The sequence below is a fragment of the Aquila chrysaetos genome, assembly GCF_900496995.4.
Source record: "Aquila chrysaetos chrysaetos chromosome W unlocalized genomic scaffold, bAquChr1.4 W_unloc_7, whole genome shotgun sequence".
In the NCBI taxonomy this organism is placed as follows: Eukaryota; Metazoa; Chordata; class Aves; order Accipitriformes; family Accipitridae; genus Aquila; species Aquila chrysaetos.
The window spans coordinates 343,483-363,042 of NW_024470327.1; the positions used below are offsets into that span (position 1 = coordinate 343,483).

General features: G+C 47.4%; 2 protein-coding genes across 3 annotated transcripts in view; both read right to left on the bottom strand.

Moving 5' to 3' along the window:
* LOC115337831 (E3 ubiquitin-protein ligase RBBP6-like) overlaps positions 1-19,560 on the bottom strand; it is a 123,287-nt gene that overhangs the window by 96,918 nt on the left and 6,809 nt on the right. Inside the window, exons 2-9 of one of the 2 annotated variants that reach the window (XM_041121673.1) lie at positions 18,590-18,708; positions 16,472-16,660; positions 6,113-6,266; positions 5,093-5,362; positions 3,425-3,591; positions 2,565-2,668; positions 1,907-2,104; positions 1,748-1,826 (exon numbers count right to left, since the gene is read on the bottom strand). In XM_041121673.1, coding sequence (XP_040977607.1) covers positions 1,748-1,826; positions 1,907-2,104; positions 2,565-2,668; positions 3,425-3,591; positions 5,093-5,166 — 622 coding nt within the window. In that variant the 5' untranslated portion in view covers positions 5,167-5,362; positions 6,113-6,266; positions 16,472-16,660; positions 18,590-18,708. Of the gene's footprint in view, positions 1-1,747; positions 1,827-1,906; positions 2,105-2,564; positions 2,669-3,424; positions 3,592-5,092; positions 5,363-6,112; positions 6,267-16,471; positions 16,661-18,589; positions 18,709-19,560 lie in introns of those variants that run through there. The other variant, XR_005931853.1, reaches the window with a different exon arrangement.
* Positions 13,523-15,580, bottom strand: LOC121233072. Its single transcript, XM_041121672.1, has 2 exons — positions 15,438-15,580; positions 13,523-15,248 (listed from the first exon to the last, which is right to left on the bottom strand). The coding sequence occupies exon 2, from the start codon at positions 15,142-15,144 to the stop codon at positions 13,615-13,617; it is 1,530 nt and encodes a 509-aa protein (XP_040977606.1). The 5' UTR covers positions 15,145-15,248; positions 15,438-15,580; the 3' UTR covers positions 13,523-13,614.

Genomic DNA, 19,560 nt, shown 5'->3' on the forward strand with positions numbered 1-19,560 from the left:
AAATCTTACTTCTCTCTCTCAACTGTACCAGACTGCCAGGCATATACAAAGAAGAGATCTTAAGAGAGAAAGTAGCACGCGTGGCATACTACCTATTCATCCATCAGCCTTCTGTTTAAATGAGGAGTCTCTGGCAGTTTAATATTTTGCCAACTCTTGCTATGATTTGTCCACCATAGCGAACAGCTCCAACATACTTCTGTTCTGAGAGATCCTAATGTTATACAAGAAGTTAAACTGATTTGTTCCAAGTTTTGACACTTGTTTATAGCTTCACAAAGCTGCAAGCCATTTCTCCTGCATACTCTGAGAGACAACGGATAAGTTCACACTATTACAGGTCAGGGAGTTGCCTTCAGCCATCAGGGCGGTGTATGAGCCTTCACTGTGAATGCGTCTCTCCAACTCATGCGGTCGGCTTGCCTCCAGCCGGGCAGAAATTTATCACTCCGGCCTTTTGTACCCTCACCACTTGGGAGGAGGAATGAATGGAAATCAGCTCCTGAACCTCCCAAATTTCATAGCACAAACCAAACCAAACCAAACCAACCAAGTAATCAAAAAAACCCCCAAACCCCGTGACCTTCACTGAAGTAACACCAGCTACGCCTTCCATTCCTACCGCACAAACTCATGCTAATAAAAGCCTGCAGGCACCTGCTGGCAAGTTAAAGCACCTTGTTCCTGACGCCAGCATTCAGAGAAAGCCACTTTTTTTTCCGCCTTGAAGCTGGGTCGGTAGCCCAAGAGCAGCGCCGAGACACAGCCGCCGGCAGCCCGGACGGCACAGATATTAACTCATTTTCCCTCGAACTTCTTTTATCTTCTTCCACGTACGCTTCCTATGCTGTTGCCTCACGATGACGTATTTGGCCTGCTCTTGTCCCTGAATTGTTATTTTCTTGCTTCCTGAATTGGAGATTTTAGACAATCTGTGGGATGGATCCGGGGTTTTGTTCTGATTTATCTTTAAGATTTTATGAACACAGTGCACCCTTACAATCTATCTCTAACACATATATACCAAAAGGAAGGACTGACCTGACGCTGCAATAATAGATAAAACAGACTCCTCTCTCCCCAGCCGAGAGAAAGCAGCTTGGCTATTTGGGCTGACTAAAGTGAAGAAACTCAAAATTGTCATAAAATAACAGTGTTGTCTTTTCCAAGAATTTGCTCAATCAGTGTCAACTAAGTTGTTAGAAAAAGAATGTTGGAGGCTGACTTCTACTGGGAAATCAATTTCTACAGCCCTGTTCAGCCAGAAATCAAAAGGGTGGCTTTCCACCTGGGCCTTTAATTGTTTTAAATTCTGAAATGGAATTATGGTTTCCTCCAAAAAAGTTCTTTTTTTCAGAGTCCTCTTTTCAATCAGGTACTGGAGTTTTATTTTAAATCATTTTACTGCAAGCACAGATCCCCTTTGTTAAAGCCAATTCAAATTAGGCCATTTAAAAATTAACGACCGCTTGTATTCTCCACAACTATCTGTCCATACTTACTTCATTATAAATCGGCTGTTGCAGAAGTTAAGTGCTACGGCCTCGTTTAACAGCTTACAAGTAGCAATACATTGAATTTCTGTAGAATACTTACAGTTCCCAGCCTGGTCTGCCACCTGCTGAGCAAAGTGTACTGACTCTCGCTGGATGACCTTTTGGAGCGGCGAGAGGAAAAAGCAAAAAGTCCCATTCAGTTTATCTGAAGATAATTTTTTAAAAGACATTCTAAAGTTACAGTTCCTTACCAGTGGTGGGTATTGATTGTCCTTGGGGGCCCAGATGACTTGCTAATGCTGGTTGTCTTCGCACAGGAGCCTGATGGCCCTTGTGAATAAACGCAGACAGTTGGAAAATAAGCTCTACTAAAATATAAGAATCGCTGCATATGTTGAAATAAAGCTTACCTTCTCTTCCAACGAACTGCTGGTTGACAGAGAGGAAGATGTAGAAGGTTCAGCAGTAGTCACCAGAGCAGCAGGAGGTGTAACAGTCATGAGTGGTGGTGGAGGCGGTGGCAGTAGCGGCTGCTGCTGCTGTTGCTGCCGAATCTGCTGACGGAGCCTTTTTGTGTAGCCAGTTCCATTTTTTAAATTGTTCACAGCCTAGAGGCAGAAAAACATTTACAAAAAGGGTAAGATGAAACTTCAGCAGATACACGAACAAAAGCCTTCACAGAGGAAAATTGCTTGTGTATTCCTGTAAGTGCTATCAGTCCTAAAAGAAACCAACATACAGGTATATGAAACCAACATACGCATCACATGAAACACTGATACTAACGACTGGTAACTCAGAGTAACTGTATGTAATGTACTTCAGTGTTAACGCCGAATTTGAAAGCGAGGCAATCATGTTAAACAAAAGCGTGACCTGAATTTGCCAGGTTGTCTCTAAAGAGTTGTGAGCTTCTGTGACAACAACAGATAATGTATTTGAAAAGTAAATTTAGCCTTATTCAATTACGCCTTGCTTAAGGAGATGTAAATTAGCATCTTCTTCCCTTTCCGCTTGTTACAAATAGCCTTTTCTTACAAGCACTTGACGTAAATGTCATCATGTTACCTCGCGTAGGTACTTGTTGGCAATTAAAGCATCAGGCGAAACATCCGTCTGATGCCATGCTGGGCATGTATGTTCCTCAGATTCCAGCAATGCTGTTCTAATACCTGTGTAGAATTAGAATAATCAAAATAGTACTTAGCCAAACTAAGGAAGTTTCGGGGGTTCTCATCAATTGTAAAAACACACATATGATTACTGGGTGAATATGGTCTTGAATTGAGAGCATGAAGCTAGAAATGTTCAACAGTGTAATAATTTCTAGTATGCAGCAAATAACTATACAGTTTTGATATTTCACTATTGTAACATCTGAAGATGTAGCATAGGCTGTGTCTTGATGTTTCAACTAGTCTTTTTCCCACTATCTAGTACAGTGAGAAGTCCCCAACCTCAAGGTTAATGAATAAAACACATCTCGAAAAAACATTAGTAGGTTTGAGTTCTGAAGGTTTTAACCAACTCTCCCGTGGAGAAGAATGTGGATTAAATGCCTAACTATCCGCTTCTTGCAGACCACCAAAAGTCCCCAGAGTTGGCTATATAATTTAGTATGAGAGAAGGGGCTGTGGACAAACTAAACGCATTCAATATCTCACACTGTAATCACCTGCACAATTAGCTACTCTTCTCATACTCATCCTTCCACATGTAAAGAAGATAGATTTAACTAGATACGTAAAAAAGGGGGAAAAGCTTCCTGGCTTTTTTTTTGCCCTCTATACGAGAAGAGTGCTTTCGTATTCAATTCGTATTAAATATTAAATAGAACTGGTAACAAAGGTATTTCGTTATCTCCTCTTTCTGCTTTCAGAAGATCAGATGTGATGTTTTGAGTCAACAAATACGGGAGTAACACTTACATTCATCACAATAACTGTTTCCACAGCAGGGAATAACAGCTGCATCAGTCATTAGATCCTTACACATGAGACGTAACAACTCGTCTGGAACAGGATCATCTGAGGAGGAGGACGGCTCCTCTGGCAAAAAGGGAGGCTTTTCCTTCTTTTCTCTAGCAGAAGCTTCCCTGGGTGGGGAGGGTGGGGAAGGAAAAAGAAACAAGTTAAAGATGGGTAAAGGAAAACTTTTCCAAGCTTTGGATTTTACCAAAGGAAGATAAGAGATGGAATTCTTCTCACGCCACATTAGCCTTCTACAACATAGGCACTTAGTTAGAACTACTTTTCTTCAGCCACAACACTAGAAGAGGGAGGGGGGAACAATCTTCTTTCTGCAGAACTCTCCCATTCATTGGATCAACTAAGAAAGAAGCTCAGACTAGGAAAATATTTTTTTGACAGCTAGAAATCAGGTGAAATGAATCCCACCTCTCCTTTGCCAGAGGATAAATGTAAAATGCAGGCACAGGATAAAGGTAGTTGTGGTGGGTTGACCCTGGCTGTGTGCCAGGTGTCCACCAAAGCTGCTCTATCACTCCCCCTTCTTAGCTGGACAGGGGGGAGAAAATAGAACAAAAGGCTCATGGGTCAAGATAAGGACAGTTTAATAAAATGAAAGCAAAGGTCGCGCGCGAAAGCAAAGAAAAACAAATGATATTATTCTCTACTTCCCATCACCAGGCGATGTCTGGCCACTTCCTGGGAAGCAGGGCTTCAGTACATGTGGTGGTTGCTCCAGAAGACAAAAAATGCCTTCCCTTCCGCCTCCCTTTACTTAGCTTTTATATCTGGGCTGACGTCATATGGTATGGAATATCTGTTTGGTTAGTTTAGGTCAGCTGTCCTGGTTATGTCCCCTCCCAAGATCTTGCCCTGCCCCAGACTGCCATTGAGGGAGGGGCAAAAATGTTGGGGAGACAGCCTTGATGCTGTGCCAGAGCTGCTCAGCAGTAGCCAAAACACTGGTGTGTTATCAACACCTCTCTAGCTACTAATGCAGAGCACAGTTCTATGAGGGCTGCTATGGGGACTATTAACTCCATCTCAGCCAGACCCAATACAGTAGTCTCCAAGTAATTACATCGTCTAAAAGGAAGAAATCTACGTTACAGCTTCTACAGAAGGAGATCCATGACGGAAAACCAAAAGTGCTGCCAAGTGCATTTTAAAACAGCCACTCCCGTCAACACACGGTAGTATTTCCTCAGATTATAGCAACAGGAAAACGTCAGTCTGTTTCACACATGGGATTTAATAAAAGTCAGAGGGGGAGGAAATCTCAGGCCAACAGCTACCTGCTAAATTTGGCAAGAAGCCTTTGAAACAGAAAACAGAAGCAAAATGAACTTTCAAAGAGAATGACTCCACTGTAAACACTACTGAAATGTTTTGCAGAAACGCAGATTCTTAGCATACCACAAGTTTAACCAACTTCCAGAGGCATGAACAGCAGGACCACCCTCTTTTAATATTAGAAATTATCACAGATTTTCAGGTTAAGATACAATGAGAGTGCTTCCTCCCTTGGAATGACAGATGCTGGCCAACTTGGTTGCATTGCCACTCAAGATACTTACGCGTGGTTTCTCTCCTTCACTTTTTGGTCAGTCCACTTAATTCCATTCTTACGCATTAATAGTTGGCATTGCATATTTTCCATTGTTTGTCAGCATAGCACCCTTCGTATTGGGCACCTCTATCATGAAACTCCGTGGAATTCCTGTGCTCTTTTTAATTCTTAGGTAACTGCGCTCTGGCTCAGGGCTGACTGGGGGAACTTCTCAGTCCTTTAACTTTGCTTTGGGCTTGGTATGGGCACGAGCCTTCATCCCTTTGGCTTGGCCCCCCGCAGAAGGTGGGCAAGTGGCAGGTGTGAAAGATGAAACTCATCTTACACGCCTACAAGAGATTAAAAATCAAAGAAAGAGCCCAGAAAAACTGTGTTAGAGAGTAGCAGAAAGAAACTTCAGGGCTGATCACTGTTTAACACACGGAGTTTGGAATTTTGGAGACTGGAGCTCCCAACAGACTCGGCTCTTTGAACGGAAACATCCTGAAGCTTTTGATCCCGAGAGAAACATTACAGACTGCCCCCATCTCTACTTTGCAGTTGCCTGAAGCATTTGCTTGTCCATGTCCAGTTCTCTTCCATGCTTACAAAGTATGTTTAAGCTGCAAAACAGTCAGTGCTGCAAACTGGCAGCCAAATGTCTCTCCTCTCAAGGATGTGAAAACTGCAGTTAAAGACGACACAGGTACCATGACAAGCCTTCTGGTCTGGGTTAGGTTCTAAAAAGCAAGGTCTTCTGAACCTCTGTTTTCCAGCCGCCACCAACAGCTGGAGGAAGGGTCTGCTTTTGATCAGCTGGCTGATCAGTGCTAACCACCAAACTCCAGTACAGGACGTTACACCACAGGCTTCAGATTCTGAGCCCAACCCGAAGGACTGAATAACCTCTCTCCTGCCATTGGGCTGACTGCAGTATTGCACATCCCCTGGCTTCTCAAGCTCTTCCCCGGCAGTCTCCTCCCAGCCACTCTGCTACAGGCCACTATAAGGTCTCAGGGAGCCACATTCTGGATCCACTCTGGCATCTCCCATCAATGAGGATACAGAGATGCTCTCCCAGCACGCTGTGCTCCTCTCACCTGCTCTGCTCTCTCTGCATTGTCCGTTCCTCATCTCCAGCCACTGGGTTTGACCTTCAGTCAGATCTCCACTGCTTGTAAAATTCCCTCGTTTCAAGGAAGTCAACAAAATGGCTGTGTCCTCCTGTTCCTTGTCTCTCATGGGAACTTTGGTCTGGCAACCAATACAGAAAATGGCAGTGTGATCACAAAAAAAGTCAGGGCTTGCCCCAGAGCCAGGTGGGATGAGATTTGCTTCTGCAGGGAAGCACAGCACAAAGAAAACCTAGGGAGCCTTAGGCATTAACAACTTCACTGGGCTTCCGCTGCCTTCTGCAGACCTCTTGGCTGTTAACATGCAAAGCTTCCTAGCCCCCCAGGTTTTGAGATGGCTTATTCTGCCTGGACTAGAATATCAGTTAACACCTGCACTGCTAAACCCTCATAGACCTGAGCATGCTTCTCACACCTCCGTACCGCTGTACCCTGCGGGAAATGAGGCTCACAGTGAGCAGTGCTGCACAGATACGGGCTGAAAGGCAGCCCAATGGGAATATAACTACGCGACTGGTGGGGAATAGGTCGAGTATCGACACTGGGAAACGTGATGCCAGTTCCGTGTCTGCAGCAGGATCTGGGCAGCCACAGCACTTTCTCTCTTGGGAGACCAGGAGGCAACGGGTACCCTCACTCCCGCAACCCGCTTTAGGTGACATCCCGCTTCTCGCATCTTTCCTATCCCTTTCCCATCCAGCTTTCCAGACTGTGGGAGTCACCCTCTGAGGGTAAGACAAGAGAAAGTGCCCCTTGCTGAACCGCCGCCACCACTTCCTCCACCGGAACCACCCGAGTGTCGCGTCCCAGAGTTGGAGCGACTCAGGTTCGTGGATTTCCTTTGTCAGAATTAAGGTGAAACGACACCAGGGGAGTTCAAACAACAATCAACATTTATTCAACCTAGATAACCTTGCCCAAGTACAAGTGAACTTATCAATATGAACCTTGCAACATGTCGTTAAGCCGCTGTTTGAGAAGAGAAGGGAAGTATAGAAAAATGAAATGGAAAAAGGAACATGAAACTGTGTCAGGAGGAGAGCCCTCCCGTTGAGTCACGAGGTTCAGAGCAGACCCCCTTGCTTTCTGGACTCCTTCTCAGAGAGGAGCCCAGGGGCGGCTAGGTCCACTCCTAGTCTCAGACTTGGTCAACGGTTTATGTTTAAAAGGATGAGGTGTAGGGACTGTGGAAAAGAGAGAAGAAAAAGAGGGAGGGAGAGAAAGAGAGAAAGAAAGAAAGAGAGAAGGAAAGGGTTTCACCAGTCCTGGGTCCAGCGTTGGTCCAGCCAGCGTAGAGATCCAGTTCTGGAGGGCGCGCGCTGAGAACTCGTTCTCCCTTCTTTTATAGCGTGTTAGTCGATGGTCTCGACATGCGCAGTCCCATTCCCGGGGTTCTCTGGAATCGGTCGGAGAGCTTTGGGGGGGGGGGGTTCATCGCAGAGTTGCCTCTCTTTTTCTGCTGGCATGACCGCTTAAGATAGAAGCACAGTCCCATCCTCCGTGGGGCCTCCTCCTCCAGGCGCATATGCTGTGCTCCTTCTCCTGGTCACTTAAGATAAGGAATTGCGGCTTTGGAGAAGCACGGTCCCACCCTCCGGGGGGCCCTCTCCTCCGGCCACATTGTCCTGTTCACAAAACTCCAGCATTTTTACAGAGGCCGTTTTCTCCACCAAAGTTCTTTAACGAATGTTTGAGACATTGACTATAATTTGTCTGACCGTCACACCACCCCGTGGCTCAAACAGTCGCTGTACTTTGATTCTCATTCATATCATCTTCTTCTGTGGTAATTTTAACATAGCGGATAGTAGGAGAAGAGAGAGAGACAGCTGAGGATAGCAAGCGGCTAATCATATATCTTACTATGGCAAGGCCTGCTATTAAACATGTAAATCCAATTAATATCATAAGTCCAATATTTACAAGCCATTTTCCCCATCCCGTCAGTCCCAAGGATCCCAAAATGGAATGTAGCCATGAGTTGGGACTCCAGCCATCAAACCAGTCAGCTGGTTGCATTGCATGGAAGAGTTCCCCCGTCTGGTCGGCAATCTCCTTCATCTTTGCCCGGGCTTCTTCAATTGAGGTCGTGGCATTATGAATGGTAATACAACATTCGGATTCAGTCAAGTTTAACATACCACACACACCTTGTTCTTTTAACAATAACATATCTAAGGCTAAACGATTCTGTAATGCCATTTTTGATACTTGTTGCACTTGCAGATTTAGTTCCCCAAAGGCATATCGAGTCCAATTACTTAATATATGTACTTGCCAAGTTAGGTTTTCTAGCACCCATTGGTGCCGAACAATATACCCAGATGGTGCAAAGAATGCTTCTAGCTCTAACGATACTTTCTGTCCCCAGGTATAATAATCAGGTTTTAGAATGCTTTGAATCCACTTCTGGGTGCTACTTGGGTCATCAAGTTCTCGTTTTTTCCTGTGAATAGGTGGTGTGGTATATTCAAAGATTCGCCTGGGACACATAGTAGGAATTCCCAAACCACACCGCAATCCAGCCTGTTTGATAACATTCAAGTGCGAGTACATTTTCCCATCTGAGCACCCCCAGACGGTCCCCTCAGGGGTGGCATACAAAGCGTTTTGACAAGTAGCTGCGTCTCCCCGGGGTATTTGATTATCCTCTCCCACCTTATGTCTTGGGAAGTGGTTAATGGGAATTCCACATTTTAGTCAGATATTAACATTATTGGTGATCTGATTACATTGGTTGTCCCGGTTTCGGTATCCAAAATTAGGATATCCCTAACAGGTGCACATATCTCGAATTAAGGTTCTAACTTCCAAACTGATCCATGTTTCGATGGGATTGCCAGTGCCCGTGGTACAATCTATAATGTGGGTACAGTTTAACAAATGGGCATCATTGGGGTTGGGCGTGCCCACAAATTCTTTCTTTAATAAGTGAAGAGGTTGTTTTTTTAACATGTGTTTCACTGACCATCCCCAAGCAGTGTGGGCGCTATTCACTGAAGGATATTGTCCCTTCCTGTCAGGTATGTGAACACACCAAGCTGAATCCCATCTTACATTATACTGTAATTCAAAAGGGGTAATTTCCGGGGAAGCAGGCCAAAAAGGCACTAAATTACAAGATATATTGTGATAGGAAGGGCATCCTGTTATTCTCCACCAGGATGGAGAAGGTGGGAATCGTCTGGAATAGGCTTCCTTGAATCCTGGAGGACACGGCGGGCTATGACTAATACCAATTTCACGACTGACCTCCAATCTCCATCGCTTACAAGTTTTGTTTATTAAGTCAGGCCACCCCGTGTCCCGAGGGATCTCATAGAAGGCTGCTTCATCTCGCTACCATCTGCCAGAGGAGGTATAATCACTTCGATATTGATACTCAAACGGAGCATCTACTAACCCTATAATGCCATTGCTCATATTATATTTTCTAATATTGAGCCTCATGGGTATCAAACCGAATCTAATCCCCTGCTCGGCAGAAGTAGGAATCTGAATACAGATCCCCTGATCCGTTCTATTCCAGACATGTATGAATCCTTGTATCACTTCCCAAGCCAAATTGGAGGCCCTTTCTCCTTGTCCAGATGCACCAAAAGTAAGAAAGGCAAGGAGGAAGGAGTTCCAAACCATCTTTCCCTGTTGTACCATAAGAATATCACAACCAAAATCAAACAAACAATACAGATAATGGCCCACTCATCAAGTGAAAACATAAGTCCTGCCGTGGGCTTCTGATAACCTGCAAAATATATACAAAAATAAACAATCATTAAAGGGATAGGATTGGAGGAGATGTCAAGCAGTGTTGCTAGTGGTTGGGATCCATCTGAGAGGCTGAGGTGCACTCTCCGAGGCGCTCGTGCAGCTTCTGTAAAACAACCTCCTACAGGCCATGTGCAGGATGTGTTACGTATTATGGATGCATACAAACTAGCCTTAAATTTCAAGCTCTCTTGACTGGAATTGTTCTGATTAAAGTATCCGTAGATCAGCAGAATGTGTTCATTGTGCGTAAAAAGGCTAATAAGTTTATAGCAACCACTTGTTCTTACGTGGCGTAGGTGCCGCTGCAAGAACTCCAACGTTGTCTGCTGCCAAGCTCTCTGTGTCCTCCCCCCAACTCAGGAATTCTGAGAAGTCAACACAGCATCGCTAGTCAGAGTAACAAAAACATAAGCAGGCCATCAAGCAGCTATGGTTTTAGTACTATAGCAGAGCGTTGGGCTTATATTGTGCATCTTAACTGATATGCTTGTTAGAATCCAGCCAGTGGGATACAGAAAAAACATATTCTTATCAGCCATTTAACATCGGAACAACTTTAATTCAGGACATGAAGGTCCACTTAGAAGGATGGGACAATCCATCGGGTATTGATACGATGCTCTTTCCCATGGGCATCTGTGGCTACCCAGGAATAAAGGTTAAGGGGCGTCTTTAGGGTTAGGGGTACTTGCCCCACAGTGGGCAGTTCCACTAATACTGGTTGTCCAGCATAGTGGAGCAAGTGTGCAGGGTCTTTGCCACTTTTCGTCCCCGGAACAATAGAAGGAGGTGTGGGACAGAATGCTAGGAGTCGGGGGCAGCCATTTGCCCCCCACCGGCTATTGACTCGGTATACTGCTTCTGGTACTCGCAAGGCCCACCCTGGGTCATGGGGCCTCAGAGCTCGTTTTAGAAGTCTGTTTGTTCTCTCCACAATACCATTAGCTTGAGGGTAGTAAGGGGTGTGAAAAACCCACTGGATTTCCTCACCCTTAGCCCATTCTTGCACCACTCCAGCAGTGAAATGGCTCCCATTATCAGATTGAATTGACTGAGGCTTGGGTAAGCAGCTAAACCATACTTTAAGACTTTTCACTGTATTTTCTCCTGTGGCTCTGGATACAGCTTCAGCTTGTGTTAGTCCTGATACCACCTCTACTCCTACTAACACATATCGTTTTCCCTCTGATACCCGAAAGGGGCCAATATAGTCAATTTGCCACGTCTGCCATAAACCTTTGTTTGTCCTTAAATGTAGGGGTTGCTCCTTTAAAGGGTTATATTTTTCCAAACGAACTCGACATTGACCGCATGCAGAAATAACAGTATTACATAATTCTCGTGTAACAGCCCATCCTCTACTAATAGCCTCTTTGTACAGGTCTTTACTTCCTGAATGGCCACGCTTCACGTGCAGCCACTCCAGAAGGTGTTCCCATTTTTCTGCTTCACCATCGATGGCAAGACTGGCTAGACGTGTTAAGGAATCTACTTGGTTATTTAGGAGGTGAGCCGGGTTATCTCCTGCCTGGTGTGCAGCAACCCAGCCTACCAAGAAAGATCTCTGCTTGGCGATATTCAGTATTTCTTCCCATTTGTCTCGTTGCCACACTGGCACTTGGTTTACTTCCCATTGGTTTTGTTCCCAAAACGGTAACCATTCAGTACATCCCTTAAACACCGCATAGGAGTCAGTATAAATGTATACTGGTTCTGTTGTCTCAGCTTCCTTAACGACTACACTCCACACAGCAACTAACTCCCCTACTTGGGCACTACTCTCTCCCTCAGTTATCATATGCTCCCCTGAATCAATATGTAATGCTACTGCTCGATACTTCCACGTCTTTCCTTCCCTTTTTGCAGAAGCATCAGTGAACCACACATTTGTTAAATGGGGTTTAAAATGAGGAGCCACTTTGATGTACGATGGAGGGGGTTCTGTATCTGGGTGATCAGAAGGGGGATCCTGTATTTGCAGCATTTTGGGTGTTCCCTCCTCTATCTGTCTAGTGTGACAGTAGTGGTCTAACTGGGCATACCACTTCCTTACTGTTTCTCGTTGAGCTACTCCTACAGGGGGAGGAGTTCCAGCCAATATTGGTTTCAGGATCTTAAAGGGTCCTCGTGAGATGATGGGCTGCTGTCGTATAATTCTCTCGGCTTCCTGTAAGGCTAGGTTAACCACAAAGAGTCCTTTCTCCCAAACTGAATACCGTTTTTCAGCATCCTTAAAGCTACGCGAGAAAAATCCTATAGGACGGGTAGGACCTTCAGGGCCACGCTGCCACATATGTATAGATAACCCATGAATTGCAAAACCCCATTCTATGTGGAGTGGGTCTGTTGGATGTATTGGTCCTAAGGCCTGGTAAATCCCTGCTTCAAAAATTAATAATTTCAGAGCCTCTTCATGGACAGGTGTCCAGTCCCAAGCAGTTCTTTTACGGGTTAAATCATATAAAGGGCGAGCTATGATAGAAAAGTCAGGGATGTGTTTTCTCCAAAACACTAGCAAGCCTAGGGCATGCTGCAATTCTTTCTTATTTTCAGGCATTTTCACTTGTTCGAGGGTGGACAAGGTTTCGGGTGGTATACACACAGTCCCTCCTTTCCACCAGATACCTAAAAATTTTACTTCAGGTGATGGGAGTTGTACCTTTTCGGCAGGAATTTGGAGCCCTAAATTCTCCAAGTGACTAATGATTTCTCTCTGGGTTTGTCCCACCACAGTGGTATCTGGTCCTCCAATTAGCACATCGTCAATATATTGATATACTTTTACTCCATCTTTAGGAGTGATCTGATTTAGTTCCTGGGCTAATGCATAGTGAGCAATGGTTGGTGAGTGGCAATAGCCTTGGGGAAGCCGTGTAAATGTATATTGTACACCCTCCCAGGTAAAGGCAAAGCGGTCCCTATCTGCTTCTTGCAAGGGAACCATAAAGAACATGTCTTTCACATCAATGGTTGCTAAAATCTGGTGACCCTGTTCTTGTATGGTTGCAATTAATTCTGCTATATTGGGGACTGCAGCTGTTAATGGGCCAGTATTAGCGTTTAGGCGTCGATAGTCAATTGTCAGTCGCCACTTCCCATTTGGCTTGCGGACCGGCCATACTGGGGAATTATAGGGTGAATGAGTAGGAATAACTATCCCCTGTTCCCGTAACTCAGTTATCACTGAAGTGATCCCTTCCCTTGCTCCCAAAGGCAAAGCATAAGGCTTGACATTAACTATCTTTGAAGGGGGAAGAGTTGGTGCAGACTGCAAAAGCCTCACAGAGATTGCGGGACACCCAAATTTCCATTCTCTTCCCTTAGAGTCTACCCATGACCGGCCCTTTAAGAGGTCAAGTCCTAGAATATTGGTGGGTAGAGGACCTAGTATCATAGTAACCTCAACAGGGGATGAATCCCCTGGCAGCCAGCATTTAACTTTAGCTGTCGGCTGTGGTTGGGAGCTTCCAAAAACGTCTGTGACCCATATCTGCTTCTTATCTGCAATTATTCCATTGCGGTTAGCAACATCCGCCCAGAGTGCTGACATCTGAGCACCCGTGTCAACTAAAAAAGTTACTGGGGTCTTAAAGGGACCAAGGGGAAAGTAATCAACAGGTCTCCTGTCTTATTTTCAGTGAGCCTCCTTAAATAAACCCACTGGCCGTCCCCCGGCTCACTTACTGGGGACGGCCTGTCTAGTTTCCCGTCCTGCGGACAGTAATACCTTCCTCTGGGGCAGTAGGCGTTTGGGGAGTGGGAGTTGCCAGCAACTGCGGATTCGCCCCTTTATAGCCTTGAATGTTTAACTCAGTATGAGGAGGCTCCTTGTTCTTGTCTTTCCACCCTAGGACCAACTTTTCTAGGACAGAGGTGGGCAAGCCATCCATCACGTCCTGGGGAATTCCCTTTTCTATCCCTTCTGCCCACAACAAGTTTCGCTGACCCCCATACAGCTTTTTGGTGTTTACAGTCTTAGATGGGGGAGGTCGGCCAGGTCCTTCTATTCGGCGGATAGCAGGCTTAGCCCTGCTTTCTCCCCTTGTGAGACCCATTCTCCGGCCGTAGTTAACCAATTCCTGTGCCACTTCTCCCCAGGTCAGGACCCCTCCTGCATTCCGCCTGCCTCCTCTAGGTGCTATCGCATCACGTAATCTATCCTGCAGCTGGACAGCATATAATTTCAAAGAATCTGGTAAACCTCGGATTAGAGGAGTCATTCTATCGGGATTGGCATTTAACAACATCGGAGAGGGCTGTTGTGGCACTAATCGCCTATCATGCATTAATTGGAGACAAGCAGTTTTCTGTAAGCTCTCAGTCAACTGATTTATAGAAGGGGTGTCTATCCGTGTTGGTTCTCCTCGTTCCATTTGGTCTATTCCCCCTGCCCAGTAAGCTGCCCGCTGCGTCAGAGACCATGGTTCCCTAGGATCATCGGTAGTTAGGAACACTCCAGGCCCCCAATATCCTTGGGCTTCATCTTCTGACAATAAAATCCGGTCGCCACCAGTTAATGACACCCTCCACACATATTCTGTTTCAGTCTCCTTTGCTAGTCGGATATACTTTTCCTGAATTTTAGATAATTCAGTGGCGGAATATGGTATCGTCTTAATGGTCACGTGTGGTGCTCCGCCATTTTGGCCATTGTCTATGGTTTCTGTTTTAATTAATGGCCTCATTGCTATCTCTTCATCCTCAGGGTAAAAAACTTTTCTGGTACCTTCTAACTCTTGATTTGGGTATAAAGATTTTTGCTGTTTCACCTGAACTACCTCTAGACCTTGCAGGTCTAAGTCCGGGTCAGATCGTTCATCCACCTCGGCTCGTAAAATTCTTTCCCGATCTAATGCATCAGACAAGGCAGCATGAAGCCGCTGTGTCGTATTACGCTCAGCAGTTAATTGCTCTTGCAGGACTTTAACTAAATCCTGCAGGGACTGAATCTTCTCCTTATCTGCCTGCTCAGCTTTCATTGTTTCCTGTCTGTCTTCCTGGGCTGCTACGAGTGCGGCCCCTAAAACTGCACACACTACAGCCTTCCCTTTTCCCGGGCGAAACCTGCCTTCTTTTGCTAGCTTCTCAATTCTTCCTACAATGGCTTTTGAGTCATGCCAGTGGTCTCGTGCCCAGGCTACTCCTTGTGGGGAAGGGCGGGCTTTATATGCAATTAGCTTCTCTAAAACAGGGGAACAGTCAGACACAGATATTTCCCGGGTCACCATGCCTGCCACTGCTCGGATCTCTCCCGACTTATTGTTGAGAGATCCTTCCCAGATCCTCCCCGCCCGTTCTCCGGGTGGAGGTCCGGTATCCCGTTAGAATCTCCCTTCCAACAAGGGAAATCCCCTATAGGCAGTTAGCCTCTCTAAAACAGGGGAACAGTCAGACACAGATATTTCCTGGGCCCCTGTGTCTGCCGCTGCTCGGATCCCTCCCAACTTATTGTTGAGAGATCCTTCCCAGATCCTCCCCGCCCGTTCTCTGAGTGGAGGTCTGGTATCTCATTAGAAACTCCCTTCCAACAAGGGAAATCCTGTCCGTGACGCCAATTAAGATGTCGCGTCCCAGAGTTGGAGCGACTCAGGTTCGTGGATTTCCTTTGTCAGAATTAAGGTGAAACGACACCAGGGGAGTTCAAACAACAATCAACATTTATTCAACCTAGATAACCTTGCCCAAGTACAAGTGAACTTATCAATATGAACCTTGCAACATGTCGTTAAGCCGCTGTTTGAGAAGAGAAGGGAAGTATAGAAAAATGAAATGGAAAAAGGAACATGAAACTGTGTCAGGAGGAGAGCCCTCCCGTTGAGTCACGAGGTTCAGAGCAGACCCCCTTGCTTTCTGGACTCCTTCTCAGAGAGGAGCCCAGGGGCGGCTAGGTCCACTCCTAGTCTCAGACTTGGTCAACGGTTTATGTTTAAAAGGATGAGGTGTAGGGACTGTGGAAAAGAGAGAAGAAAAAGAGGGAGGGAGAGAAAGAGAGAAAGAAAGAAAGAGAGAAGGAAAGGGTTTCACCAGTCCTGGGTCCAGCGTTGGTCCAGCCAGCGTAGAGATCCAGTTCTGGAGGGCGCGCGCTGAGAACTCGTTCTCCCTTCTTTTATAGCGTGTTAGTCGATGGTCTCGACATGCGCAGTCCCATTCCCGGGGTTCTCTGGAATCGGTCGGAGAGCTTTGGGGGGGGGGGGTTCATCGCAGAGTTGCCTCTCTTTTTCTGCTGGCATGACCGCTTAAGATAGAAGCACAGTCCCATCCTCCGTGGGGCCTCCTCCTCCAGGCGCATATGCTGTGCTCCTTCTCCTGGTCACTTAAGATAAGGAATTGCGGCTTTGGAGAAGCGCGGTCCCACCCTCCGGGGGGCCCTCTCCTCCGGCCACATTGTCCTGTTCACAAAACTCCAGCATTTTTACAGAGGCCGTTTTCTCCACCAAAGTTCTTTAACGAATGTTTGAGACATTGACTATAATTTGTCTGACCGTCACACCGAGGTAAGCCCACAAGGACATATGACAGTGGCAGCAGTTCACTCCCGCTCTGCTCCCTACATACCCCCTTGATGACTTGAATGAAGTCTGCTCCTGGCATCTTCCTCGTGCCCACACCAGCCTCCTTGAAGAACTCTGCCATCAGCCACTCCTGTTTGCGCAGGAGGTCATGCACTGTGACAAGAGCCTGGGCTGCACAGAGAAGGGGAGTGCCGCCCTTCCCCCAGGCTCATGGGGTCTCTCGTGGTGAGCACTGAAAAAGGTTAGAAAACAGCCTGAGAGCACCCTTACCCAGAGTCACCGTGCCAGGAGGTGTGACACCACCGCGGGTAAACCAGCCTAACTCTACTGGTCTGTTCTCCTCTCTCCAGTCTTCCCTTTCTTCTGAGGGTTTCCATCAGCAGGGTTTGCTCCTGAGTTCTTGCGGATGCAAACAGAAACCCTTCTGTTATGGCCGAGGAACTCACTCACTCATGAGCTATTTTTCAGAAAGGGCTACGGTTACTTGTCTGACATAGGCAATGCCCAAACAGAGCATGTTTGATGCACCTCCCGAGCACAGGGATGCCAACAAGGCATTGCTAAGACTCTGAGTAACTCACAGCATTTAAGAACCCACAACAGGCAACTGAACGTGAAAATGAGCACAAGGAAAGGAAATGAGCACAAAGAAAGGGGTCTTTTCAGAATCACTCTTCTTTTTCATGTCCATATTTTCCTCACTATGGGGCAGAAACACAGACTCTGCAGCCCCTGCATTCAAATACAGGTCTGCGGGACAGGGGGGAGAAGAAAGCAGAGAGACCTGAACCGGGAATTTTCAAATTTGTGAAGAATCAAGTAGAAACAGTCGCAAGGTGTAGCATCAATTTACAGAAATTTAAACCTGATGGAACCGAGTAGTAGAAGTGAGCATTACAGAGAACTAGAGGGGAGCACAGCAATCCAAAGGGTAAGCAACGCAGACAGCTCTAACCGCACATTGCCACCTGACTGCCTTAAACAAAACAGGCTCAGGATCCCAATTCCTCACTTCACCCTGGAGTAGTCCCATTCCTCTTCTGAAAGCTACTGTGCACCTGGCTGAGGACAGATACAACCACCACAAGGAGCAATCAGAGCTAACCGCCCTACTTTCCTAGGTGAAGCTTCCTTGGAAAAAACACATACTTAAAAAAAAAAAACAAAAAACTGTTACTGCAAGAACCAGGAAGAAAAAAGTCCCTGACGTGTTGACTGGAACTTCTTAGCTGTGGTAAAACCTTCCGCCCTCTGTACCCTCATTTCCCAAGAGCCGGTGTGACAGGTACACTCGACCCCATAACCAAACTAGCCGTAGTTTGGTACAGGCTCCAAAGGAGGTAAAGGCCTGAGCCATAGCCGGGCCAAGAACTCCTCTAGTTTCAGTCTCTTCTCTGAAAACCCACAAAGGAGCCGAGCAACCCAGTGAGCACCGATGCATATCGCCTTGGAACATTCATCATGCGATTAACACAGGAATAGCGGGTGGCTTTTCCAAGACTCATTTATCAAGGAGCAAAGAAAGTGTGGGCACAAGGAGTCTCATCCATACCCTTCCCATCGCATGTGATTTGACCAGGAGCCAGCCACTTTATCCCATAAATACGACAGCCTAAGTGAGCCTTCTTTCAGCTCTCCCTGCTAGGCAGCGTGGCTGCACGGCAGTGATCTCCCCTTGAGCTGGGACGCCTCTCAAGGTTGCTCCTCGAGGCAGAGAGACCTGTTCTCAATGGCAGATCTTTGCTAAGTGACTGATAGCATGCTGAATTCATACCAAGGAAACATTACTAATCCATGTAGCTACTTAATATTAACTATTATAAACTTTGTACAGATAATTCCATTAGACATAAACCGTTGTCCAACTCTGAGACTAAGATTGGACCGAGCCGCCCCTAGGCTCCATAAGCACTTTAGAAAGCAAGGGGGTCCCCTCTGAACCTCGCGACTCAACGGGAGGGTCTTCCTTACCCTTTTGCGTCTCCGGTCTCTGCGTGAATCCTTCCAGCTCGATTCTAACTCAATTCTCCTTCGTACGTTTCTTCCGTGCAGCAACTAATAAGGCGAACCTTGCCATCCAACTTACTGAACCTCGGGAAACCACTGTCAAACTTTGTTAAATTCCCCAAATTTAGTGAACTCTGTCAAATTATTATCTTACCTCAATAAAACTCACGGATGCTTCTCTCCTTCTGAGCGAGGTGCATTCCGCCCCTTGGCGAGAGATTGGCGCAGCCGGCAGGATCCTACGTCAGGACGCGCGACAGCCCGCAGCACAGCCTGCGTGGGGCGAAAGGCATGCATCAGACCTCGGGGCCATCAGACCCACAGGGCGGCCTGGGGACAGCAAGGGCACCTGCTCTGTCCCCACCAGAGCACGCCTGCTCCAAAGCATGGCGCTGCCGGCTGGAGAGGAGGCCGCCCTGCCTTCCCCTGGCCCGCGGACACGAAACACCCACCTCCAGCTCTCAGGGCTCGGGCTGGCGACCCTCGGGGCAGCAGCAGGAACCGCTCTGACCCTGGTCGTGGGGCCGTCCCTGGGGCTGAGCACTCAACTGGGCCACGGCAGGGCCCGTGGGTGATCACCGAGGTCTCCCCCCAGGCCCCTCCGCCCTGGGAGATACCTGCTGCTGCTCCTGCAGCTCCCCTGGCCCTTTCCCTGGACCCCCCTCGCCCCGGCTGCCCCCAGCCCATCTCTCCCCCATTTCTCCTCAGGCTGCTCGGGCTCTGTCCCCTCCGGCCCTGCCCCAGGCCGGCTGTGACTGACAGGCCGCCTCCGGCTCCGCTGATTGGCTCAGCCGTGGCCAATGGCACAGCTGTTGCTGGGCGGGCAGGGGCTGCCTCTCCTCACAGAGCCCGCCCCCCCGCAGCCGCTCCTCAGCCAGCTGGGGCACTGGGCCTGTGGGGAGACGGCCTTCGGGAAGGGCCCTTCGGTGCGGAGCTGTTCCCTCGGCAGCGCGCGGCCTTCGGGAAGGGCCCTTCGGTGCGGAGCTGTTCCCTCGGCAGCGCTTGCGAGGTGTGTGCGCAGCTCTGCCGTCCCTCAGTGCTGCTGTGGGGTCTGCGCCTGCTCGGGGAGGGAGGGAGGGAGGGAGGGAGAGGAGCTGCCCTGCGTTTGCTCCGGGTCGGCAAATC

Bases quoted from the DNA above. Each gene is read 5' to 3' on its own strand.
- LOC121233072 (XM_041121672.1), bottom strand. From the start codon at position 15,144: ATGGTGACCCGGGAAATATCTGTGTCTGACTGTTCCCCTGTTTTAGAG.